Source organism: Thunnus thynnus, chromosome 19, assembly GCF_963924715.1.
Source record: "Thunnus thynnus chromosome 19, fThuThy2.1, whole genome shotgun sequence".
Classification (NCBI taxonomy): Eukaryota; Metazoa; Chordata; class Actinopteri; order Scombriformes; family Scombridae; genus Thunnus; species Thunnus thynnus.
This window is the reverse complement of record NC_089535.1, coordinates 13,969,362-13,997,138: the sequence shown is the minus strand read 5'-3', so window position 1 is coordinate 13,997,138 and position 27,777 is coordinate 13,969,362. Positions and strand designations below refer to the sequence as shown.

The following is a 27,777-nucleotide window of genomic DNA, read 5'->3' as shown; positions in this document are numbered from 1 at the left end:
AGCACAACATCTATTAAGCCACTATTAAGTCATGAAGCATATTAGTTGTTTAATTTTGGAGATGCTTCGGCTCTGTTATTTGTCCGTTGTCATGGTCTCGATGCATCTGTGCTTCATGTTCCATATAGACCACATATTTATTTTGTATAGTGGCTGTGTGTAGTATTGGAGGTATTTGAGGTGCATTAAATACAGTTGTTACATATCGTAGCCATACTTCCCCTTCCTTAATAAAGTGTTAATTAAGCATGAAGTGCTGTTTGTGTACTTTATAGCTGCCACATCCTGATAAACATATGACTTTGGTTAAGTCTGCATTTCATTCTTTTTCCTTTCTTTTATTCGCAGCGAAAGTAGGTTCAAAGAGAAAAGCTTTAACCAAAAAATGTTTCTCTCTGTCTTCTCACAGATAGCACAAAAAGTATAATGAACTGATGACCTTGTGGTGAAATGGGGTTAAATGAGATTTAAATATGGGGGCAGTGGGCAGAGTTGTGATAACTTTACAATATTTCTTTTCCTTATTTCAGTCACTTTATTAAAAGTTAATAGAAGATCTCTCATTTAGGATTAATAATCATATATTTTTGATATATAGAGGAGCAGAATTTATTGTTGAGAGAGTGATGGTCCTGTAATAATAACTTCATAGAAAAAAAAAACATATAAAAGCTGATCAAAACCAGGTCAGGAGCATGGTCATGATGTGTGGTTGGATGATGTTACTGCTTCAGTCTGAATGGGTATTAAACACACACACACATACACATACACACAAAGTAAAGCCACACAATGTCAGGAAGCTGGGGTCTAACAACGTAGCATCAATCTAAGGCTGCACTAAACGGAATGGGAGATTGTCTGGGTCCCCATAACATTGTTCAGACGCCAGCTGTTTTCCAATAAAAAAAGAAACAGGGGGAATTAAAAGGAAGGAAGCAGCCAAAGGGAGGTTTGATAAAGAAAAGCAGCAGGGTTTGAACTGGTGAGAAGTTTAAATACACAAAGACCAAGATTCATTTCTTCACCTCTTACGTTTTTAGGTGGTTGGAGGATTTGGCGTCTGGGTTGACTGGGTCAAGAATGTTTCTGAGCTGTGTTAAGGATATTGTTCTTACATTGTGTTTGTTAGTGCAGAGCACAACTGAAGAATCTGTTGAGACAGAGACAGGCAGTTTTGCCCTGTCCTGTCAGGGAATAGCAGCACATTGGTGTTCACAACCACACACATCATTCTAGTTTGACTTTGGCTCAGACTCGTTGACTCCCGGGTCATGTGCATGCATGTCCATAAATGTTTGCATGAACGTTTTGAACTTACTTTAGTATCGACAGAAACGTGTTTGCCCATATGATTGCTTTCACACGTGCATGTATGTATAGGTACATAAAACGGTCGGGCTGCAAAGACACGTGTATGTATGTTTGCATGCAAACTGTTATCTGCATATCTGTTCAGCCCTCCTGCAACCATTTACAGCCTGTCAACATCTGCATCCCATGCCTCGGGGGCCTATATCACCGTGTGGTCTTTGGCAGATTCTGTGTTTTCTTACTGTCTTCAGTGAAGCATATGAGCTGCCAATACACATAAGCATGCGCACACACACACAAACACACACACACCAGGGTTATTTTTAGAAAAGACTCAGACTTTTATACGCTCCACTGGCTATTGCCAGGCAGTCTGGGTGTGTGTGTGTGTGGTGTGTCTAACTCTCTTTTGTGTGGGGGCCCGGGTGGGGTCTGGCTGCCAGAAAGAACTTAGAGAAAAAGGGAAAGAGAGAAGTTTGAGAGTAAAACTTCAAGGCTGTAATATTCTAAGATTTATTTCTATTAATTTTTTTTAACTTGAAAATACTCAAGTATATGTACAGTATTGGCAATGCTGTACAATTGTTGACACCCTGTTTATGACATATAGAGCTGGATTAATTAAATGGTGTATTTCAAAAAACCTTTTATTATGTAGTCATGTGAAAATATGTCCTCGAAAATAAATAATATGACTCAAAGCTAGGATTACGTTGACAAGCAAAAAAATGCATTTATTACACTTATTGCCTGCAGGTGGAGCAAGTGTAAAAATTGCAGAAGCTATTCATTTCCTTGCCTGTAGATGGTGCACATAAACATACAGTGAGTACGTCTGTAGTTCTCAAATGCTGTTATTTCTATTTAGGGTGGCACTGGTTGAACTGGAACTGCAGGTCAAGGTATCACTACAGTTTTACAATTCGATAATATCATCTGATTCTTTGCTAATATCATTCAGGATGTGTCTAGGTTGGGGTTCTTCACATCAGTAACAATCAGTTTGCTATTTGCAATCAAAGACAAACGCCCAAATGCTTGCATGCGCCACCACCATTACTGTGGTGACGTAGTCGAACCTGACAGAAGCAATATGGCCGTTTGGGTTAATCGTGGTCGACAAGTGACACTTCTGACAGATGAAGTTGGTCTGCATGAATGTGAAAGTTATTTATGTTAGCTTGTGTTGATTAATTTGCACAGCACACGTGCTTTTGTGTGGAGAATTCCATTGCATACCATGCTTAAATACCATATACTTTACATCAGGATTCTAAAATTATGTCTTACAGTATTAGAGACCTTCTAATGGTAGTTGTAGCCATACGAAAGCAGACACATTCCCCCATGTAGATCTCACCCAGCTGGAACATAACAGTCCAGTGTGAATGAACATCCAGTCCTTCCATGCAGGCAGCTAGTTGAACAAAGGCCTGACCTGACAAGCATACAATCCCCATCCGATCTACAGTGGCTACACAGCATAATTTGTTCTCCTTATACCCCTGAATAATCCTTTCCCGGAGGCTATGTTGGGACAAATGTCTCTGGAGAGGGCAAAGTCTGCGTCGTTTTCCAATTGTTTTCTGTGGTTCCAGGGGAAAGACTGGCTGACGGCTCCACAGGGACGGGGACTCTCCAGTCATGCTGTTCCCTTCTGAGATTAGATTTTGATGCCTCTCATGACCTTCAATGACTTAATCCCTTATCACACAACCTACTCTTAACTGTGCTTATTGTATTGTTTGGCAGGGTGATTTAGTTACTTCTAGTGCTGGAGGATATATATGAAATACTTGAGTGAGTTTGTACTATGTATTTTTGTTATTGCTCTAGAAATATATGACTGGTACTAGTTTATTCAATGGAGTGAGATAAACATCAACTCAGTACCTCTACCTGCTTGGTCGTCATATCCACATTCTCAAACATTTCTAAATGTAAAGATCTTACAAAAGCAACAATAGTCATCACTGGATATCATCACATTATCACTATCTTCAGTTGAAAATGTCATATCATTTTGTCATCATTTTACCGAAGAAATACAGCATTAGCTTACAAACATATACTGTATATGTTTCTAATTCATGCAAGTAGTCGAGGAAAATAAATCTCCCTCCACACACACACTGTACAGTTGACAGGTCTTTGTGCCCATCAAACAGCAGCTCTAAATATAGTTTGGAGCTGCTGTTAGCTCCTTCTTACTTTTAGACAGCTCCTCCATAATACACACTCATTCACCTTTCACAGTCAACTGTGACTTCAGTCAGAAAATATCAAGTGCATCAGTGTACACTTCCTATTACAACAATCTGAATCTCAGTTGGAGGGAGTTGTTGTGATAAAGGAAGGATTTGGCAGAGAAATGCTCCACTGTACTCAGAATTTTTTTTTATTTTTATCTAGTTATTACTAAGTAATTATCTTATTGTCCCACACATGCGCTAAGGTCAAAGAACACTAGCTCAGTGGATTCATCCGTATCAGCATACAATAAGAGGTCACTTACAATCCTGACGTAAGCAGGGAAACTTGGCGGAAATTTTTGATGGCACTGGTGATATCAATCAATATTTTCAGCCAACATAACTGAGTCAGTATGAGTCACTATGTATGAAATGATGTGAAACATGGTTACTGATCTGATGACATTAAGTGATAAGAAGTAATTAGCTGAGATGTTAACAAATATCTTACAGTCAGGATTTAATAAGGCACCAGGTGAATCAGACCATCTGGACAATTATCAATCAATCAGTTTCAATTTTTATTTATATAGCGCCATATCACAACAAAAGTCATCTCAAGGCACTTTTCACATAGAGCAGGTCAAGACCGTACTCTTTAATTTACAGAGACCCAACAATTCCCCCATGAGCATTGTTGGAAATGAATATTTTATTTCATACAAAGTCTAGATTACAGTTTAATAAATGAAGGTTGAAACAATTCAGAAATAAGTTGTATTGAAACTGACTGTAATCAAGCTTCTGTTTCACCTCAATGAGGAAACTACAGACTTTAAAAAAAAAAAAAGGTTTTGGGTCCGAAACAGCCAAACAAAATGTCCTCAATTTGCCAAAAATGTCCTCACAGTGACGGCTGAAACTCAAATTGGGTCCCACAAAGATAGAAGTGCAAGAGCACACACCATGTGTTACCAGCTGTGGTCAGTATCTCAGATTCAAATGTGTGTTCCTGTAATACAATGGCTCATTATTTAGAGCCTCACACACACACACACACACACACACACACACACACACACATACACAATGGGGCAGTTTCAGGCCATCAGATTAGTGGAGACTGACCCCTTCCCCACCCTAGAGCAACTTCCCTTTCCCTCTGAACCAATCAAAATGGTCGACTGGCAGAAAGTGTAATGTGAAACCAGGGGTCTTGGCTCAACACTTCCAACCTAGGGCACAGTTGGAGGCCAACAGAAACAACAGCCGCAGTCTCTCACACTCTCTCACTCTCACAGATTTTTCTTACTTTGTTATACCCAGATACTTACTGTTTACAGACAGCATCTGCCGCATGCATACAGGCATTTATTCTGCAAGAAAGATACAAACACACACCTTTGAGAGCACGAGGGATTCATGCCGTGGACTGCTGCTATGGATTAATCATTTTGGTGACTGGCTGCGTGTGTTACAGACTGGACTGATCTCAGTCTAGCCTAATTGAGCACACTGAGGACTTACTAGCTTTCTGGCCAACAAGGTTGTCATTCCCTACTGGAGCTAGCTATCTGCATGAGGTTACAGGGCCCTCTTTCTGTGTGGAGGGTGGATGATGCAGTGTGTGCTCTCCTTCCTCTCCCCTCAGCTGAGCTCCGGATCCCCCTGTAGCTGTGAGGTTGGCCCCGAAGGGACAAAGAAGAAGAAATCCAAGAACCTGTAAGTACTCAAATGCATCTTTTTCTGTGGTTATTTTCAGTTGCACCATCTGCTCATTTTGGAATATTGTAAATAAGGATAAGCAGGAGAAAGAGGAGGAATTGGAATGACAGTCAGTGAGACTTGCCACTTCTTTTGTTCAATGTTCAGTCATCAGCCTTTTATTTGACATGCTAATTTGACAAACATGTGTATCTCCTGTAAAAAGGGTACAAATTTCACACCCCCGCTTTAACATCCATTATTTCAAAAGGATGTCATCAGTTGTGTGCAAACGAAGGGTGAATGATAATGACCTGTTTTATAGTAGCCCTTGGGGGTTAACTGAGACATGAGGACTTATTTTGACGATGTGTGGGCATGGGTGTGATTGGATTAGCAGACTGGAGGATGTAAGGGCATGGCTAGGATACAGTAGGATGGCTAAATTTGTTAGCATGCCCTTCCCTCTCTATTTTGGGTAACTTAATTTGGAAAGAATGAAAATAGGTTTCTGATTTTCTTTTTCCCCTCAGTTTGTGACACTGCCCTCAGCAAACATTAACGCACCAACAAACATGCAAGTATTTTGGCAATTCTGACAGTCTGCAAAAATGTTTTAGGCTTAATTTGCCGGTGAGAGTTTAACGCCGATCATCATCTACTTAATTAAGTGATGAATGATGTGTGTGTTATGCTGAGGAGTGTGGTGCCATATGTGTGTCTCACATTACCGTAAGTGTGAGAAGTAAGGTGTGTGCGTTGAGAGTAAAGATCGTTTGTGTGTGTTGACGCCTCAGTGATTCATCAGCTGTTGAATGAGCCTTATTCACCCTCCTGTTCATCAAGATGAAAGCACATTTTCACACCGCGAGGACAATAAAACCCCTCACAGTGGATGTCCTTGGGCTTGATAGCTGCCCATTCTTTTGCACAAGCTGTGGTTTTATGTCGTTTACTTAACCAGCAGATTATGTGATTAAGATTCCACAGTTTTTTTTTTTTTTCCAAAGTCCAGAGTGTGTTGCCTTTTTGTCAGCTGTTGCTAACAGCTCCAACTCAACTTCATTTGCTTTAAGAAATCAGATACTTAAGTGATTTTCAGTGAGAACAAATGTTTTTCTTTCCTTTTTAATAAAGTTTTAAATCTAGTATTGTTTTTGTCAGTTTCGAGAACTGATAAGTTATTTCCAAACCAGTGATTTATTTGTGATTTAAATACCTTTCAGTTTTGGACAGGAATTGCAATAAATTGTGTTTAAAGACTTTTTAATATACTGACATTAAACATGATTTATTCATTTGATTCATTGCTTCTCTTTGCACTTTCAAGAGGACAGAAATGATTCTTAAGACTTGATTCACAGAATAAAAAGTGATGCCGTAAATTAACATGACATTGTGAAAAGTGTTTGAAGTTACTCGACAATATCATGACCACATGTAGACAGCTTGACAACATTTGTTGATTTAGGCCATGTTTAGCAAATACTGATTTGCTTACAAGCAGTAGGTAAACAAACAGGCATCATGATGTTAGCTCATCTAATACTACACATCACTCTGGCCCTGATAGAGGATTCCTTCATTTCCTAAACAAGCAAAACGAAAAAGCAGTTTTGTGAATGCTGCAAATAATTTGAAGCATCCAGATGTGGACTACAGTTTAAATCATTTTATTGCTTTTACTGCTCAAATATTTTAGTCTTTCATTTGAATGTGAGATAGAAAACAGAGGCTCTATCTGGGTTTTAGATACCTTTAGGTCCTTCTCTTTATATCCCAGTGTAAACACTTTGACATATTGCCAGGGTTTATTATTTAGATATGTGTTAATACCTGTTAAGTCTAGAGATTTGATGGATTAGTGAGTCTGGTAGACTAGTCTTTGGACCAGGTGCAACAGCAGTTACCTGAAATTAGTTCAAGTGTTTTTTGCCATTTGTGACACTGATGAAGGCTGCATGGATGATCTTTTGTAGACGCAATAACTTCCTGTCAATGAGTACAACCCTCTTCTGTCATCATTATAATGATGAATCACAAAGCTTCCTCAGCATGGTGGAAACTCTACATGTTTACACACTGTCTTCTGTCTCCTGTATATACAGTCCTTGTTTCCATGAAATTCTCAATGTCATGGACTGTTGTTACGAAGCTTCTCTTCGTTGTCCAGTATGTTTGACCCATTTTCAGCCATATTTCATCCTGCCACGCTGTAAACCTATACCAGTAGGCAATATTCTTCTCAGTATCACAGTTAATCACACAAATAAACACACCCTCAACACAATATCTCTCTGTGTTGCTCAGTGGAATACAAATGCAATATGTTGCTACTATAGATTTAAATCTCAGACGTTCCTATATAACCAAGCCTGAAGGAAATTAAATGATTTCCTCCAGATGTTAGAGACTGATATATAACATATACAGAAAGAAATGCGGAAAGTAGATCAGTGCCCAGATGTATCTGACATGACCAAATTAAAGACGATACTCCTATAACCCATGGCTGTGTGAATTTTGGAGGAGAGTATCCAGTTGTAGCACACTTTACAATTAACTGATACTGCTTTCCATCGTGTTTTATACAAAATCAATTTCTGTTCACTGGTGCCTACGTGAGAGGGGAATTACATGCTATTTTACTCTGATATTGATATTGATAATACCCTAGCAACATCTGTCTCCATGAGCACGTATCACCATTTTAAGCAAGTCTCTTCTTTCAATGGATTTGATCCACCTCTCTTTTGACTTCTCTTTCTTCTTTTCACAGTCATCCATCATTGCTCTCTCCATTATTCTCCTTTGAGACTAGCTGAAATATGAACCCCTTCTGTGTAAATCACATTGATCTTTTCCTTGTTGCGCCTCTCCTTTCCACCCCCACCCCCCCTTTTCTACACTGTATGCGGTGTGTTTTTAACCTTTTTGTCGGCTAGATTTGATATGAGTGAACGCAGTTATCTTTGTCGACATAGGCTTCAGTTTAACTTGAAAAGGTGGAACTTAGAGGTAAATTCTTTACTTTTTAGGTTTTGGAATGCAGGATACCTTTAAGGAAATACAGTCATTTAATAGAGAGAGGTTAGAGATATATCCTCAGTTCCTCATCTTGGTGGTATCAGTATAGATACTTCCTCCTGTCTTAATCATTTAAAGTACCAGTGTGTAAGATTTAGTGGCATCTAGCAAAACAAACTTGGCAGAAATGTTTTAATTAGTGTATAATCACTTGAAAATAAGAATCACTGTGTTTTTTATAACCTTCGAATGAGCCCTTTACGTCTACATAGGGAGTGGATCACCTTCCACAGAGGCCGCCATGTTGCAGCGCCATGCTTGTACAGTAGCCCAGAACGGAAAAGCCAAACATTTGCTCTAGAGAGGGCCTTTCGCATTTTTCGTGAGCCACTGTAGGTTCTCCTACACGCTTGGAAGGGGAGGGGGAGGGGAGGGGTGTTCAGTAGGTTGCAGTCTGCAACCTCACCACTGGATGCCACTAAATCCTACACACTGGTCCTTTAATCATCATCAGTGGCAGGAAGATTGAATGAAATAGATCTCAATACACAATGTGTAGAGAATAGATAATCCAGTACATATCAAGGGACATATCAAGCACATTTCCAGGTCTATGTTTTTATTATGGGGCTCTACTGGAACATTTTTGCATGATTTACAGTTTTAAAAAAAAACTTATACTGGCCCTTTCTTATACTGGTTCTTTATGCAGCCCCGCAGTTCAGCCTCTGTCTGAAACAGACAGATTGTTTTAGCTTCTGTCTCTTTAAGGCCCCCCTCCCGATGAGCTCACTCTGTTCTGATTGCTTAGCTTCCGGAGGCTACATAAACAAATGACTAGTAGTAGTAGAAGGATTTCACTTGTTTTTCTTGTTCTTTATTCAAAATTTCAACTCCTCAAATACATCCATACATGTTCGAACTGAAATCCATTCTGAAATATGCAAGTGGACAACATGAACAACCAGCTGTTTGTGGGCACGTGCTAACAATCTGATGTCAGTTCAGTAAGGAAGTAGGGGCTTTCCACTTGAAGCTGTTTATAGACACAATATAGACACCTGACATTATAACAGAATAAAAATAACAGAAAATGACAAAGAGTATGATATATCCCCTTTAAATTTAACAGGATATAGGTGTGGCTATTGTATGAAACCCTGGACCAATAAAGGAGAGATAGATTTCATTTTTTACCAAGAAGTGAATATTGTACTTACATGTAAAAGCACATTACATCTGTCTTCTTTGAACCTTCCTCTCTCCACTTCGACAAAGCACTTGACCACAGCACAGTGAATTCATTGTTTCCTCTTCACTCATGCATCATTTACAACATCAAAGGCACCAGTACGGTCCTTAACTTTCTTAGCATTTCTCTCTCTCATCCTCTACCTCTCTTCCCCTTTACCTTTTTACATTTTCTTTCCTCCTACACTTCTCCTTCTCTTTTCCTTCTCTCCCTTCTGCACATTTCCCCCCTGTGTCTCATTTTCAGGTTGCAGCACAGCTGTTTTCCTGGGATTGTCCACATTATCTCTGCCTCTCCCTCTCCACAATCACCTTTGTTTTTACTCAGTCCAGGTGTTCTGCTTCCCCAAGCAATTATGTACTTATACACTCCTTTTTTCTCCCATCTGGTGGTTTCCAATAAGTAGCAATGAAGCCATAAATCTACACACCAATTAGTGCACCAGAATAATATGTGCAAAAATGTGGTCTTGATTAATCTATAGCTGTTTTGTCATATGAACTCTGGAAAATATCCAGAAAATCAGGTCTGGACATTGTCCGGAGTTGCCCTTTCAGACATGTGGCACACATCAGGAGATTGTCTGTGTCAGGCATGTTTTCACCCACTGGAAATACTCTGTTTGGTTTAGGCAAGGGGTGGCGCCTGGGTAGAGTGTGCAGGAGGCAGGAAATGACATAAAAAGTATGTGTGGTCATGTAGCCGGTTCATAATTTGGTCATAAAGAACCGAGTCTCTAGCCATTCCTTGAATTTGTCTGATGGTTTCAGCATCGGCCCTTACCGACAGAAGTTCTTGAATCTCGTCGTCTCTCCAGTTCGATATTTTCATTGGTGTCTTTATGTAAATGACTCTTCTTCTTCACCCTCGGATGTTTGTATTCTTCCGGTTTTGCGCCAGTCACATGATAGAAACGTCAATAACACGCCCACTCACTCGCCGTGAATCCTCCGGAACATTATCTGCTGTATTCACACATGTGCTCAATCAGACATTACATGGACTTTGTACTAGGGAGCTGGCAGAGTACAGTAAAGTCCTTTTGGCGTTCTCACATACAGCTCCTCCGGGTAATGTCCGGATAACTTCAGGGTTGCAGTGTATGTGTGAAAGAGGCCTGTACACCACAAATATGGAAAAATGATGCATACCAATACCAAACTTGGATACCAATACCTCAGTGATTAACGCTGGTATCCACTATGATTCATAAAGGCAGGAAATACATACAGATGGAGAGGGCAGAGAAGAACGGAGCAAAAAACAGAGTGCCTGTGAAGTGGTAATTAGAAACACACAACAAATCTGTGTTTGAATTATGTGCGGTTGTATTTTACATACTGTAAATATAGTATACTGGTGACATACGAGCAAGAGAGAGACTGTGATTCTGCACTATCACTAGTAGCAGCTCCTAGGCAAGTGATTGATGTCACCTGGTTGCTTTGCTGCTAAGGTGCACAGTAATGCTCTTTTTGTGTGTGTGCTGTAAAAGTTGGTCAAGGTGACTTTTAGTTGTGTAGTTAAACATGATGTGCACTGACCCCGTTGCAGAAGCAGAGTTGTGATTATGTACTTAAAGCTTTTATGTCTGGTCTTGGTCATCCAGGTCACACAGACATCTAGAAGAACTAAATCAAAGTTAACTAGAACTCCTGAAACCGGAATTTCCCATCTCCTAATAAAGAATATGTAATAAAGATGATTGGACACTGAAGAGTAGACATCCCATGGATGTTTATATGACTGGGACTCCCTACCAGTCGGGAAACTTATGAGGCCTCTTGGATGAGTGATTAATCTTTTCAAGAGTAAACAGCAAGTCCAGTCGTCTTTGATTTAGTGCTTGTAGTGAAGGTAATGATACCATGTTTAAAACATGACTCAACCCCCTCAGGCAGTGTATCTAGAAAAGATTTTTTTAGGTTCATCAATAGTCTATCATGCACTTTTGATTACCTGATTGAGGATACACAAAATATACAAAAATATACAGCTACGAGTCTTTAAATAAATCAGTGAAATAAAGATTAATGCTAACAAGGATCCAGTGTAAAGAGAAAGTAAAGGAGGTAATAGGATAGTTTGATGTTTGTTAAGTGACGTGTGTGAGGTCTGTCGTATCACCGGTAGCAGATTTCACACAGCTGAGACAGATGACCAGTGCATACCATACCATACCAGTCATAACAGTATTTAAGTCACTTCTTTTGCTAAAAAGGCAAATGTCATCTCAACTTACTAACCGATAAAACTAAAAATCTATCCATGCCCCAGTGGAAGGAATCTGTCCTCTCTAAACACTGTGTGGTGATTGGGTGAGCCTAGGGTCCGCCTTCACCAGACCCCCAGGACTATATAAAGCTCCACCAGAGCCTCTCAGGGGTTAGAGGAATGTGATTGTCAAACAAAAACCCCTCGGGCCCTGAGCACTCTTGATACACGCTTACATGCAGTCAAATTTCCACACACGCCAAGTGAACCCGCGTACAGACTGGCACGCATGTTTCACACTATGGTCGATTTCTCAGAGAAGTACCTGGAAAGGTAAGAGCGAGGAAGTGAGTGGAGTGCGTGTGTGAGTGTGTGTGTGTGTGAGTGTGAGTGGGTTCATCTGCACTTTGGTTTTTGCTATCAAGAATTAGAAACATCAGAAGGAAGGGTGAGGAAGACGTGGGTAGGGGCTGCTTGGCATCCCGCAGGAATTGTCACTCTCAAGCTGGTAGGGAGCTATCTGACCTCTACGTGGATCTCATTTGACAGTCGCAGTGAGGGAGAAGAATCCCCCGTGAGGCTGAAGCACTCAAACTATTTTGGAGAAAGCAGCTTTAACTTCTAACTTGAGGCTGCCCCTTTTTCTTATTATACGCAGCCTGGATTTCAGGAATAGGATTGCTCATGTGGTCTTTGTGGCTGCGAATGTGAGTTTGCTCAGAAATAGAGCTCTTTTTTTGGTCTTGATTGAGGAAGACTGCAAATGTGATGGTGTTATATTTATGGACAGAATTTAGGACAATTCCCTTTTTCACTGTTCTTCTAGGAATATTGCAGAGTGACTTTCTTTTCCCTCATGAGGTGCTTTATAGATTTGCAGCAGAGGCATGCCTTTCTCCTTCTTACTGTGTTATGATTTTGAATACATCCCATCTCTGGACTGTTTTGGCTACAAAGAAAGTACAGAACAAACTCTCACAGTTTGTTCCTACATCTTACTTGGACAGAGCCCAAATGGTTTAAATGTTATTGTGGAAGTTAAGTGTAACAGGCACACTGACACTACCCATGACCTGTTATACTCGCACAGACACAGATGCACAAACAGACACAGTGTTATTTGTGAGCCGTGTCGTGGCATACAGCCTTCTGTAAATAGAGAGTGGCAGAGGGAATGAAAACATGCTTGAACATTGCTCACCTTGGGGCTGCTGCTCTCACCGACTGTATTTCAATTCCTCATCTGTTCTCATAAGCTTCACCCCCTTATCTCACAGGTCAGGTTTTTACAAAAAGGTGAACCCGCTCCGTTATGGGAAACAAAGCCTCTTATGTAGCAAAACAGGGACGTAGGATGAAGTGGGGCAGTGTATTTGGCTTGAGTTTATATGGTACATGGCAATCTGCAGTATGTCTGTCTGTCTGCAGCTCTCCCCCATGTGCTCCCAGAGCCTTTCCCTGGGAGTGCGGCCTACTTTTTAGAACACCAGGAATAGCCAGCGGGGTGCTATTAGTGTGTCTAATGTGAGCCAAGCAAAGAGGGAATAAAGACTACGGAAACCTGCAGATAATTGCAAAGCCAAAGACCTCACGCTCCTTCACTCGAGCACATAAAGACGTTTCTCTTGTACAGACACAGGCAGACACTCAGGTGTGTGTACACACCCTGCCCTGTGCTGCAAATACGGACATGCAGTAAATATTTTGCTCAAGGGGCAGTGGTGCAGAAATGTTAGATCAAAGATGATCCTAATTTGATAATCTTTGACAGAGCATGTGTCAGTCTTTTAGCAGATTGAGTTAAGTATAGGGGTCATTTTATGTGATAAAGATGGAGCGTGACACATACCTAAAGGTATAAGTGCCAAGCTGAGGAGCTATTAGCAGACTCAGCTGGAGAGACACAGTGAAGAGGAAAAAGTAGAAACTTTAAACAGAGAGGTACTCAAAGTGAGAGACTGCGGGAAACGCCATTAGCACATGAAGAGCAGAGGTGCAAAGAGCACTGGGTAAATGCAATTTTAAGTACAGCACGATTATCAAGTGGTGTCACTGTAAAAATAGACTCAAGTACAAGAATATTATCTCTGATAACGAGCAAAACTGATACAGAAACGCATGTATCTGTGGTTTCTGTTGCTTTTTATGCCATTAATAGCAGGCCATGTTGTTCTTCCTGTTTTAAGTGGGAGTTAAGTCTGATAGTGCTTTTCCTTTAGGTGATTAGATTTCATCAGGTAGTTGAATTTGCATATCTCTGGTGCGCTAATCTGTACGTCTGGAGGACACAGATATGACTGTAGCCCTCTGTGTGACGTTGTTCAAAGAATGAAGACTGTGTCTTTGCTCACATTGAGGAAGAAGGATTATGAGGCCTACCTTCAAGCTGGAGTTGCTGTTGACTCCCATTGAGCTAATAACCACAGAGGCAGTTTCATTTATGGCTGCAGCAGTTCAGTTGCTATACAGGGAGAAACGCTGTCTCTCTCTAGAAACTTCACTCCCAACTGCTTTACATGACTCTACTCAACACAATATATGCAGACTTACAGAAAAAAAGTGTTAGAGCCAGAGTGTAGTGGTTTAAATGAGGAAGCTATAAAATATGGATCACTTGTTTTCAACAATAGTGTCAGTGCTGTGTTTTAGTTTCTTTGAAAAGAAGTGGAAAGATAAACCATGGGATGATGTAAGCTCAAGTTGTTTCCACTGTTGAGACAAACTATTAGGAAAAATGCCTTGCAACCAATCTGAACTGCGGTTGCAAAATATAACCATTTGCATTTGCAATAACCATTGACACCCACATGGTGGCAGGGTAGAAACATACATTTCCCTCAAAGCCATGACATCATTGTCACATCATCCCGATGCAGGCTCAGCTTGTATAAAACCAGACATAAATAATAAAGCGTCTTTTGTCAGGCCAACACAATATTTTCCAGTCCTTATAAAATACAAGCTCTTCATCTTCCTCACATGCACTGGCAAGACAGAGGCTTTCTTTTTAGCCAACACATGCACAGCTAAGCCCTAATTGCCTTGAGTCCAACCCTAAAAATAGAGCAATCCAATAAATCCTGCTCTGATGTTATGAGTTTATTTAACAGCAAGAGAGTTTTTATTTGGGTAATAATGTCCTTCAGGCTGGCAAGCGAGAGCTGTTCACAGGGATACTGAGTTAGAGCACCCTGTTGTTTCCATGACAGAGAGGCCTGAATTCTGTTCAGCAGTTCAGCATCTGGTTTAAGCCTGTTTCATACAGGGCACTTTTGTTATTTCAATCAGCGCATGAGTCATCTCTCTTCCACTGGCGCTGTGTGGATGTTTAGGTATTCCTCTGGATTTAGCGAAGAAACATGGATGGAATTCATTGTGGAATTTTCTGGTTTCTAGGAGAGTTCTTTGATCGCTCTGTTGGCTTCTTCTCCTCGCATTGATTTTCCATTCCTTCCGTTACCTTGCCTGAGAGAAAAATAAAGCTTTCACATAGCTGTTTTTTTCTAGATGCAACACCAATGCTTGCTTTTACTTTTTCATTTATTAGTAGCATATTCATTTTCTGAATCATTCACGTGGCACTTCCGTACTCCTGAATCTTTCCAAAAAAGACCTTTTGTGGTCCTCTGAGTCGACTAAAGTCATCTTCACCAGCTCTGCAGCCCCAAAAAAATCCCCCCAAACACACCCGAATCAATACTCCTACAAAGTCACACTCATTCTGATTTAAAAGAACTATTCAGTCACAGCTTGCAACAGCTCATGCAGTCATGTTGTGTGTACGGGCATGTTTCTACCTTTCCTGTCCTGCAGCAGTTGGAAAAACTCACAGCAGACAGCTGACTGTGTTCTCTGTTCAGCTCTGTAACCACTGCACACACACACACACACATGCACACACTGGTAGAGACTGGGAGTTTCCCATCACCTGCAACTGGCATGAAAGCACCAGTGAAGTGGGCATGAGTTGGCACAGGTGCAGATGGGGATCTTTGAAATGTTTGTGTGGGCGCTCTTTCATCTCTATCCGTGTATATTCATGTACAGTATTTGTACTAATCTGCAGTTGTGTGCGCTTCCACCCCCCATGGGTGTGCGTGTTTGAATGATACGTGTCTATACCTGGAAGACTTGTTTCTTAATTTGGGGGCTACATGCTCTCCTGGGGGGGAGGGGGGGCTGAGGGTTGGCAGTGGGACAGCTTGCAGTGATTAGGCCAGTGAGCCCGCACACCGCCGCGCTGCATTATTAGTAGTGGGCCAGCCAATCCACAGTGGAAATCAAAAGCAGGGACTCAGGAAATGGGTGTTGAGTGAGGTCACATCCCAATGAGGCAGCACGTGCTCCAGGTCGGGAAAAGCCAGGACACGCACCATGGGATTATGGGAATGTGCAGAATACTTTTAGAGTCCATGGGGACTCAGGGTTGGTGTATTACCTTGTCTGGCATTAGGGATAGGATGGCGCATGTGCAGAAGGGGGAGATGGTTGGAGAAAGGTGACACAGGTGAGGTGGGCGGTCAGGAGGATTTGGGATGCTCCTGGTGGAGGGACGCAGCAGAGGAGCGCGGGGGTCACTGTGCCCTGTTCCCCTCGGCCCTGGGTCAGCTCCCTCTCAGCAACCCCTCCAGGCACATGGAGAATGGCGTGATGAAACAGAGGAGTGAGGATTGAGTCTCTCTCCTCCTTCTCTGCCACAATTGCTCAGTCCCTGCCGAGGAACCTGCCAGGGACACATCTTACTGAAAGACTGTTAGAGATAATAGATTGACAGGGAGGCAGTGACACGAAGAGAGGAAAAGGAGCTGGACATCCGCCTTTTTGGAAAATTCTATCCCACCATTCCAACATACCTGGCTGAAGACTAAAATGTAAACAACGCGTCATTTATTTTCTTCATCTTTTTTGGCGTTTGTGGGTTTTAACTCATATGGATTGGACTTATAGTGCTGAAGAGCTTAATTGGTGGTTTCCCCATGCCTTGGATTGTTTTAATTGTGGACTCTGGACTTTTGGAGACTCAACATCTTCCTATGTCTCTTTTCTTTTCACTCTTCACTCCTCTCCCCTTCTCTTGCCAACTCTCTCCTTCCTTCTCCCTCTAATCTTTCTTTCACCCAGGGCCAAAGACATGAAGAATCGACTGGCTTTCCTGCGGAGGAGGAATGAATCCCCAGGAAGCAACCCAGCCAGCAAGTTAGACAAATCTATGAAGTCAGTCAAGTAAGTGGCCACTTCCTGACAGCATGTACATGTGGGTGTGTGTCAGACTGTTTTCCGGGTCTTGCCACAACTGGTGATGACCTGGTCTGGGAAGACAGACATGTGGGCAGTAGCAACGATGGGAGTGTAGCATTATAAAAATGAATGAGAGAATGTGTGGAAGGATGGGGAATTTTTTGGATGCTGTTTTATTTAGTTATTTATAGATTACAGTTGAATGAATCAAATAGATTCATGTTAACTATCGTTTATCGTTATCCTTTTGTAACTAAAGTGTGTAAGAGGAGCGGCTTTTCTTTATCTACTTTGTATAATTTTATAAATTAACATATTTTAAAAAAACACAGTAAATGTCCTTCATGGAATTACTTGAAAATATCAGTTTTATAAATGTTATGGTAATAATTTCCTCACAATATATGAAGGCAAGGGTTATGCAGAGATCTTAAAGGCAAGCGTTATATATATATACTTGTACACAGCTTATACATCTGAACACTTATGTGTTAAATATTATGTTCAAAAAGACAAAAGAGCAAGAAAAAGTGTAACAATTATTTTATGTTGTTAGAATGTACACTGAAATTTAAATTAATTATCAAAATGTACAGAAAATACGTCCAGTTTTACAAAGAATTACAAAGCAAATTGTGTCAAATAAGATGTGGAAAACACTGAAGAAAAGAAAGACAAATGCTTTATAGCACAATACAGAAAGGATGAGAGGCAGCAGGGGGCAGACAGACTCTGGTGGGGGGAGGAGGTCTCTAAACCTGACAACACATCCCCATTGGCTGGCTGAAGCCCCTCCCCTCCCGCCTTCCAAGTTGCTTTCAGTGGGAATATAAAAGCCTCCCCCCCCTCCTGACTCAAGCAGAAAGACTCATGGCTCTCGGTGTCGCAGCCACTCACAAGGCAGAACTGAATGAGAGGGAAAAACCAGTAGACACAGACTAGAGTGGAAGGAAGCAGCAGAGGAATTACTTACGTGCACGTTTCCACACGTTCGTCCAGCATAGACAAAGTTCTGCGGATGGGTCACACAATGAGAAACCTGGCTGAGATGGGCTTGTTAAAGAACCGCTCTGCTTTTATCTGCAGGCCCACCCCGGAGGAGGCATTAAAATGGGGGGATTCGCTTGACAAGCTGCTGGCACACAAATGTAAGTGTAACTTTAATACCTTTTTTTTTAATGTTTTTTTCTGTTTTTATCTCTTCTTGCTTCTTACTTCTTTACATACATATGAGTCTTTTGTTTTTTCCATATGATTTGGTGCAATGTGATTATAGAGAGACTGATTGTAACACTAGGTGAATATAGATATACAGTGCATGCTTGTGGTGATGGAGGGGGTGCAAGGACAGGAAATCTGCATGTGCTGCTATACGGATTACTCACACACACACATACACACACACACACACTCACACAAAGACACGCACACACACACACACACACTGCCGCAGTCAACAGCCAGCTTGCACCAAGTTTCCCTAATCCCAACTGGCAGGCTTTACACAGAGAGATGGGGAGAGACTCTTAAAACAGGCAACTTGCAGGTTGCGAGTCTGTTGCTATTTTCGTTTTTCCACAATTCATCATCCACAGTTCCACAGCCCCAATCCTTTTTAAAAGCAGAAAGCTGACAGAAAGCCAGAGCTACATCTGTTCCTCATTCGGCTCCGTTGGCCTGTATCCTCTCTCTTCCAATTTCCTCTCTTCCACCTCTTACCTCACTCCTGCTTACCAGAATGAGGTAAGAGATGAACGCTTGCAGTGGCTCTCCTTATCAGCGTGGGTGATTCATGGGAACGGAAAGGTGCAGACGGGAGCAGTGGGCGGACACGACTTCCTGCTATTCTTTCTTCTGGATGCCTTCTTCCTCAAATCATTAACTCAACCGAAACTTTAAGAGGCAAAAGTGCCAGAATTAGATTGTTTCTACTCCCCTTACACCAAAACAGTCACCTCATTGTTTATTCACAGCGTACGTTTGAGAGGATGCATAGATGTCATGCTGAATAGTAAGAAAGGATTGTGTGATGTCACTTAAAAGACACTGAGGACTTTGAATATGCGTGCGGTGTTAAGAAGGGGTTTTAATGTCTCACTTTATTCCAACCACATGACTCAAAAAGGCCCCGTCACAGAGCTATTTTAGGCGCTGAAACTCCAAGGAGCGCTTTGGCTGTGAGGTTGCCATGACACTCTAGTCAACTCTTCTCTTGTTTATCCTCCTCTCACCTCCTCCTCCTCCTCTCTGCTCTTCCCTCAGATGGTCTGGCAGCGTTCAGAGCTTTCCTGCGCACAGAGTTCAGCGAGGAGAATCTGGAATTCTGGCTAGCATGTGAGGAATACAAGAAGATTAAGTCGCAGTCCAAGATGGCTTCAAAAGCCAAGAAAATCTTTGCGGAATACATCGCTATCCAGTCTTGTAAAGAGGTGAGTAAGACTTAATACAGCTCATATGGATACTGGGAAGAAATGGTATCAAAACAACCTGCTGCAAACAAGAAAACATCCATCCCTTTGTTTCCTTAAAGTATAATCTTGCACTTCCCTCACCTTTTGTTATTCCTTCTCCTCTCTAGGTAAACCTGGATTCATACACCAGAGATCACACTAAGGACAACCTGCAGAATGTGACACGCTCCTGCTTCGACCTAGCGCAGAGGCGGATATACGGGCTGATGGAGAAGGACTCATACCCCCGCTTCCTTCGCTCAGAACTCTACTTGGACTTAGTCAACCAAAAAAAGCAGAGCTCCACTTCGACTTCATCTTCGTCATAAACAAGAGACCAGAAAAAGGAGGAATCACAGAGAAAGAGATGATGACGATAGAAAAAAAGGGGCAGACTTGAAAAAAAAAAAAGTAGAGTGGGTGGGTTTGGATGTGAGGTTCTATGTTTGCCTTTTTAATTTTTTTTGTGTGTCTGTCATATTGTCCACTATGTTTTTTTTCTTTTTTGTTGTTGTTGTTATTATGGTGTGAGAGGACGCGGCAAAGCTATAGGCACTGCAAAGGAATGTAGTTTACACCGTTACAAGGTGGATGGATGAATGGATGAACTGATGAATGGATGGATGGATGTTACTAAAAATACAGAAGCCCCATGAGCGAGGGCTGGAGCAGGAGCTGGACGCTTGTCTGATCACTGTTGCTTTTTTTTTTTTTTTTTTTTTTTTTTTTTTTAAGTGTCAGTCTTTTGTCAGAAAAAAAATGACAAACAGTTTGTGTTTTTAAGTTTTTGTCCAGTTGTACTGGAGAAAAGGAGGGGTTGCTCAGAAAACCCTGCAGACACGAAGACAGTCCGGTACTGTTTTGTCACTTGTTTCTTTGATTTTTCTTATAAAACTCCCCACTTTTAATCCCCCTCCTTTCCTCCAACCACGTCCTCTGTGAAGCCACTTCAGTCTGGCTATGCAAGACTACTTCAAAGCTGTTGGTACGACACAAAGTCCTTTTTCTTCGTGTTTTTTCTTTTCATCAGGCTCCAAACTCTGTGGGAGGGAGGAAAAAAAAAACAAAAAACCAAGATGATGTCTGAATGAAAACTAGCGTCGTGGCTCTGTTTCACATGCATTACTTCTGCAGAATGAGAACACGCACCTCTGTTAAACCCTGCATCCACTCGAAGCTTCTATAAACGGCTTTCACCTTATTCAGTTCATCCCAAGACTGTGGAGAGATACTGTGAGCATTCAACGGGGACAAAGACGGAGACAGAGATTCGCGAAGAACACAAATGTATAAATAACGGATGGACTGGAGCTGTGATGAATCACAGATATATGTGTCACTCTCACATTAAAAGACATTCAAAAGTCACATTCAAAGCCAGAGATGGAAAAAAAAAACAAAAAAAAAACAAACGAGGACTTGCTTCCTGTCTCCAGAGACTGTTTACAACAAGGAACGGAAACTCAAGAAGAAAAAGTAAAAATGTTCGTGCAGCCAAACGACATTTCCTTTTAACATTGTAGCTCATTCTGGACTAATCGAGGAAGCGTTCTCAGGACATTGCTATGACAGGTTCCAAGCTTGGTTTATCTCCTCAACTGTTTCCATTTTTCTACACTTTCACTGTTTTTATATGCTTTAGGGTTCCAACCTGCACTCCCTTAGTTCTCCTGAGCAATACGCGAGAGGTTGCTCGTCTCATAGTCAGAGGGAAAAAAATGGCTTCATGTTGTATAAAGGTTTGCCTATTTATTTAGATTAACTCGCTGGATGCTTCTACACACACCCTCACCTCCTCCAAAGCACTCAGCTAAAAGCTCTCACTTTCCCTCTTAACCACCAAACAGGTCCAATGCTGTCCTGAATTTAAGTGCAATATTTTTTTATTTTTTATGTTATTTTATTATTATTTTTGGTTTGTTCATTTATTTGAATAATTTAGAATTTTTATGGGGAAGACGAATGGCTTGAGCTCTGTATTAACTTTATTTGTTAAGAGAGAAAACAAAAAAACTTAGAGCTATAAGGTTGACTTACAACGTAAACTTTCAAGAACCATAAGTAGTTTAATGAATTTTAAGCAAGTGATTCTAACTGTGTGTTAACCCCCGGCAGCAGGCAGCTGGGGGAGTTATGGTTGTAAATATAATTCTTTAAGAAAACTATGTGATAACACATTAAAAACAAACAAAAATAAAAAACCAATAGGTCTGTGCTGGTGATGAATGTGGGAGCCAGCTGTATCTATGTAAATATGAGAGACTCAAACTATAAGATGACATGTATTGTTAAAAAAAAAAAAAAACAAATAGGTGAGCAAGAGCAGGTACAATCTGCTCTTTTCCCTGGTCATACACTGCTTGTAAGGAGTTTTATGAAATGCATTTTATCATTTTCACTGTTTACAATTCAAAATGCATCTCCTATGATAGCAAGTGAAAACAGTAGAGTACATTTGGTGTCATTGCTAATGATAAATAAACCAACCAACTGATGAAGCAAGATGTGTTGTCTCTGTATTTTTCTTATGATGTGTCTTTGATAACATTCATGACATTTTCAAACACAAACACGCCAAGACTAACGTGCATTCAAGCAGAACATAAGCTCCCAGGCACTTATTTAAACTACCGCTGAAGTCATTTGAAGGAATGGGTTGACATTTTGGGAAAATATGCTTATTTTCTTGCCAAGATTTAGATGAGAAGATTGATACCGTTTCAATCATTTAACTCTCAGCAAGAAAACACATATTTTCAAAAAAGTCTAACTACTCTTTAAAGATTTTAGTCAGAAGCACAAACTGAGTGAAGTGACCTTTTAGCCAGAACTACGAAAGATAAAACAAAATGCATAAAAGGCTACAATTTTTGTATTTAATTTATACAGCATGTGTACTTTGAGGGCTGCCAAACTTACAAAGCATTAAAGAAAAAAGACATTGGAAACTTATTTCTCCATAGTCCCACAGACAAACAAGGGTGTCTCTATTATATAATGTTGCGTAACACTGAAAAACTGCTGTAAATGAAAATAACACTCACTGTCACTCCATATCCTGATGACAAATTGTCACTTGACAAGAATGTAAGATAAGAGACCATCACGTTGGGGGAAACACAAACAACCATATTTGGAATAGCAGGATGCAAGAGATCTGAGCGGGAAATGCGAGCTGGCGAGTTTTGCGGCTCACGTGATGGCTGAATTTGAAAACAATGACAGACACTGTGATATGGTTTATACAGATGACAGAGAGGAAGGAAACTTGAGACAAAAGGATTTGGTAAAGGAATCCAGCTTGAGAGCAGGGCCTCCATTGTATGGCATAAAGGATGAGTATAAAAAAAAAAGAAAGAGAAAAAATAGAAGCGTGGGTTGCAAAGACAAAGAGACAGTCAACAGGGAGCGAGACAGAGAGGAAACAGGCCGAGAGAGGCGATAGAGGAGTTGATGACAATTCCTTTTTGGAAAAAAGAAACTGTCTGTCAAAACAGATGGCAGCTGGTAAAGAAGATTAGGCGCTGTTACTGTCTCCAGCACCACTTCAGACTGATCAACCCCCTCATGCAAACACAGACAAACACACACGCTGCCTCCTCAGAACTCCGACTGTTTCCTCTAATCCCACCCCGACAACTCCGTCTACGCTCAAACCCGGTGTCACATTCACTTGCTCTTCTTTTTAGAAAACAAGACAGCTAGGATCGAGCCTTGATGTCCGGCCTCACCGTCTCCTCTCTGACCCCACCCTTTTTGGATTATTGATAAAGTTTGAAAACAAACTATTTTTTTTCAGTTTGTATGGTAGTTCAAAGATGTTCAAAACTAAAGAAGTTTCATTTAATTTTCCACATCAGAAATGTTGTAAACAAACCAAAAGCTTAGCAAAATTATTTAAACCAGTTTATTTGGAGGTAAAACCAAATTGTTGGAGGTCCGTCTGTAATGTGTGATGGTTTGTTAAAACCTTCTTTTGTCACCATGCTGCCACATCTTAGTGGTACAATGTTATCATTACCAATAGGAATGATGGCTAAAACTATACAAATAAAATTCAAATTGTAAAAAACAATCATTTTGGTTTTCAATATCAGATTACTTAAAGGAATAGCTTGACATTTTAGGAAATGCTCTTATTTCTTTCTTACAGAGAGTTAGATGAGAAAATTGAGAGTATCAATCTTTGCATCCAACTTTCAGCAAGAAAGTGAATGCATTTTTCCCAAAATTATCAGTTATTACCCAAGCCTTAAAACTCTTACAAAACTATTTCAATTCCATAAAAGCAGACATGTTGCAAACATATTTTTCTAAGTTTTCCTTTGTGCACAGCAAGTTATTTTAACATCATTTATGGGCATCGCCATTCCTGGATAAGAATTCAAAGTTTATTTTTTCCCCCATGTGAATTTTGTACACACTTCCAAGAATGAACAGTTGTAAAAATGCCTACACAAATAAAGACGTGAAACTATGTTGGATATTACAATGATTATGAAACATTCCCATTTTTTAATACCTCGATTAGATAAGTATAAATAACTATCTCAAAAGCAAACTGTTAAATTGTGTATTTGATATCTGTTTTCAGCACCGTGAACTGAATTTGTGCAGCAGTCAAGAGGCTTTAGCCTTGATTAATCCTTATAATTCCCAGATCAGCCTATCCTTTCAACTCTTGGCAGGTTTACAAAAGAAACATCATGTCTCCCCAGCTGCCCTCGCTGACTCAGTGGACCCCTCAATCCTGTTTGGTGTGGAGGGACTTGTGTGTTTGTTTGATGTCTGCTCTATTTTCTGCATGAAGCAACATTATCATTATCCCAATTGTCATTCACACAGCTTAGCATATGTGATGGACAAATAAAAGAACATAAGTTAAGCGTAAATGTGACGCATGCTAAAAATGATCGCTTCCCTTTTTAGGTGTAAATTTCTTCACCACGCTTCTTTCAGTTATTGTCATGTGTACGTGTTTTTTGCAAATATTTGCACTGTTGGTTTTGTGGAGTGGCCTCATATGAGAGTCTGTCTTATCTGTATTTGTTCTGCTACATGTGTTTCATCTTCTGACCCACTACATTGAGGTGATGTCACAATGAACGTCATGATACTTGTATTTTCTTGCAGCCTTGCAACTATACCATCTGTCAATTCACAGGTACATGTTTCCAGATTTCCCTCAGTCTGGCGCAAGTAAAAATTACCTTCATAAGCAGATGTTGTCATTGCTGCTGATAGACAGGGACGTAAAAAAACAGTAGCAGACAGAGGAAGGCACAGTTGAAGGATGCTTATGTCAATGACCCAGTCAGACTAGATCAGCTTTACATACATATATAGATGTACTTTATTTAAATAGATAAGCTTTATACAGGCATTGCTGTACTGCTTCATGTCCTCCTGGACATGAAGGATTATCTTATTATCCTGTCTGTGACTTTGCATGTTTTTGCCTATTACATATAAACTGTGCATACTTTACGTCACTGCTGACCATTTTCTAAAGCATACAATATCTTCCAGGCAGCCGTTGCTTTCACTTCACTTTGAGATCCTTTCACACATACTGTGAACTTTTGCTTTAAACACAGCAAAGCTATATCTTTAAAGGGGACATATCATGCTTTTTGTGATTTTCTGTCATCATATGTATATGTAGTGTAAAATGTTTGATGATGTCTATGTTAAACATGGTCAAAATTGAGGTAAACATATGTAAAATTGCTCCCTGAAAGTTCAAAGGACTTCAGCCTACTCTGAACACTTCCTCTGCAATGTTCACAAACAGCCATCTATTGGTAGCCTTTGTCGCTAAAGTTGTTGCTCAGTTTATTCCACGGGTTGTTCACATTGTCCCCTCATACATATTTCAGATCAGATCTGTGCTCGAAACATGTGTGGATGTACAGACAGGCGACAAATTAAAGGAAACATCAGCATAAAGTATCTTAGTAAGGTGTTAGGCCACCAGATGCTGCCAGAACAGCTTCAATGCACCTTGGTGTTGATTCGTCAAGTCTCTGAACTCTACTGGAGGGATGAACACCATTCTTCCAAAAGACATTTTCTCATTCAGTGTTTTGATGATGGTGGCGGAGAGTGCTGTCTAACACATCAGTCCAAAATCTCTCATAGGTGTTCAATGGGGTTGAGGTCTGGTGACTGTCATGGCAATAGCATACAAATCACATCGATTTCATACTCATCAAACCATTCAGTGACCCCTTGTGCCCTATGAATTGGGCCATTGTCATCCTGGAAGAGACCACTCCCATCAGGATAGAAATGTTTCATCATAGGATAAAGGTGATGACTCCATGACAGCAAAATGCCCCCCACAGCATAACAGAGCCACCAGATCCCTTCGCTGTAGGGGTCAAGCAATCAGGCCTGTACCAGTTTTTCCTTTAATTTGTCACCCGTCTGTATTTGAGAAGTTTTAGTTTGGAGTTAATAACAAGAAAATGAAGTAAAATCCTACTGTTAGTGTTTGTTGCTGTAAACCTTAAAGAGACTAAATGGCCTGTTTTACACAGAGGCTGAACTGAGGGGCTGCATGAAGAGCCAGGATAAGATAAATAAAGAGTTTTCTGAACAGTAAATCATGCAAGTATATTCCAGTGGAGCCCCAGAATATAAATATAGTCCTGGAAATGTGCATGACATGTCCCCTTTAATCTTATACCTAACATAAATACAATATTTCTAAACTTAATCCTAAACTTAATGATGATTTACGATTTATTTATAATCGAGTTTGGAGAAGGTCTATGTGTTTGCATGCATGCATTTATATCTGTTCATCTGTCTATGTACTGTATATAAGTATGAGTGAATGTGAGGACTTGATGAAAAACTTTTCCATTCATTCTTGAAACATGACCAATTTTTACAACAGATTCAGGCAGGCACAGCTGGACTGACAGGAAGCAGCTGTGGACCGCCGAATTTAACAGCCCACACAAAACACACATACTGTAGATACACACATTGCATAAAACGCTTGAAGAAACAAACACTTGAAATGCTCATCAGGAAGGCAATATGTGTCATGTGACGTCACAGCTACCTGACTTGCATAACATGAGAAACCTCATAAATCTTTAAGGAATGTCTTGTTTTCAGCACTTAACAAGGTACAAGAACAAGAACAAGGCCTGTTGAAACTTTTAAAAACCCTAATGGTTTAGTGTCTCGCTGTGAACTTGACTGTAGGAGAGCTGTAGTTGTGCATGGCGCAGTGCAATTTTGGTGTCATGGATTGGCAGATTACCCCCTCCCCAACCAAACTGTTCCTGTGTATAACTGCTGGTTCTGTTAAACTCCTCTGCGAATATCAGCAAACCATCAATTACATTACATAACAGTTTTTCTTCCAGGGACCAGAACAACACCTTAAAGCAATATGTTGTCTCATTGTCATTGTCTCCTCCTGTTATTTCAAGGTGCTATACAGTTTTCTATATATAGCCCTCTGCTGTTTCTGAACCTCAAGGACACAGTTTACCTCTCAGGAGAGGATTGAGAGGTGAAACCATTTTAGCACTCCAGATGGTTCTCTTCATAATGAAACAGCATTTAATCAAACCCGTGCATCAGTTTATTTTGTGCTGTACAACTGTACAATCAAAGTAACCTTCTACAAAGGACAAACAAAAGAAAAAAAACCCAGACACGAAATGGAAAGCATTTAGATGCACTTGAGGCATCAGGTAAGAGATATTTTTCCTGGCTGTGATTCAGTCCATACGCCCACTTGAAACCATCTGATGTGTGACAGCTATTTCCACTTTCACGTTTCATTTCATTTCACGAGGTTCGATGACATTTGAGACATTTACGGTAATAGTGTAAGAGGATCTAGCCCTTTTTTTGGTCATGTTTCTATAATAACACTATGTGTTTACTTCCTGATATTTTCTTATGCCATCAAGCTAAATTATGCCCTTATTTTAACCTTTTACATAACAAGTGTTTTTTTCTGATTTTTCCTACGCAAGTGACTGTGACTTCTCACATCCCCAAACACCAGTTATATCCAAGTTCCTGAAGGTTTTTGTCTCACCGAGCTGTTTTGATATGAATCCTATTAAATGTCCCAATAAAGGGAAAATAAAGGAAGGCACTGGAGTAGGGAGTCGTCGATGGGAAGCCTGGAGCCACAGAGAAGCCAGAGAAAAAGGCAGGTGGGTTATTCCACAACAAAACACTTTAAATGATGAATGTTGTAAGTAGAGGAACACTAAGCTTAAATAATGCACTTCGCTAATAGGATTGCAATCAACTGAAAACCCATTGACTTCATCAGATTACTCTACCAGCCAATAAAATCCTACAGATACCGTGTTGTTTCCTAATCCCCCTTCTATAATAGAATGGA

The 27,777-nt window shown here is 40.5% G+C and overlaps 1 protein-coding gene across 9 annotated transcripts in view; it reads left to right on the top strand.

Moving 5' to 3' along the window:
- rgs3a (regulator of G protein signaling 3a) overlaps positions 1 to 21,893 on the top strand; it is a 157,487-nt gene extending 135,594 nt beyond the window's left edge. For 8 of the 9 annotated variants that reach the window (XM_067573934.1, XM_067573937.1, XM_067573935.1 and 5 more), the window contains 5 exons: positions 5,158 to 5,228; positions 16,825 to 16,926; positions 18,028 to 18,089; positions 19,204 to 19,370; positions 19,520 to 21,893. In XM_067573934.1, the coding sequence (XP_067430035.1) occupies positions 5,158 to 5,228; positions 16,825 to 16,926; positions 18,028 to 18,089; positions 19,204 to 19,370; positions 19,520 to 19,720 (603 nt within the window). In that variant the 3' untranslated portion in view covers positions 19,721 to 21,893. Of the gene's footprint in view, positions 1 to 5,157; positions 5,229 to 11,877; positions 12,037 to 16,824; positions 16,927 to 18,027; positions 18,090 to 19,203; positions 19,371 to 19,519 lie in introns of those variants that run through there. The other variant, XM_067573943.1, reaches the window with a different exon arrangement.
- Positions 21,894 to 27,777: the final 5,884 nt, after the last annotated feature.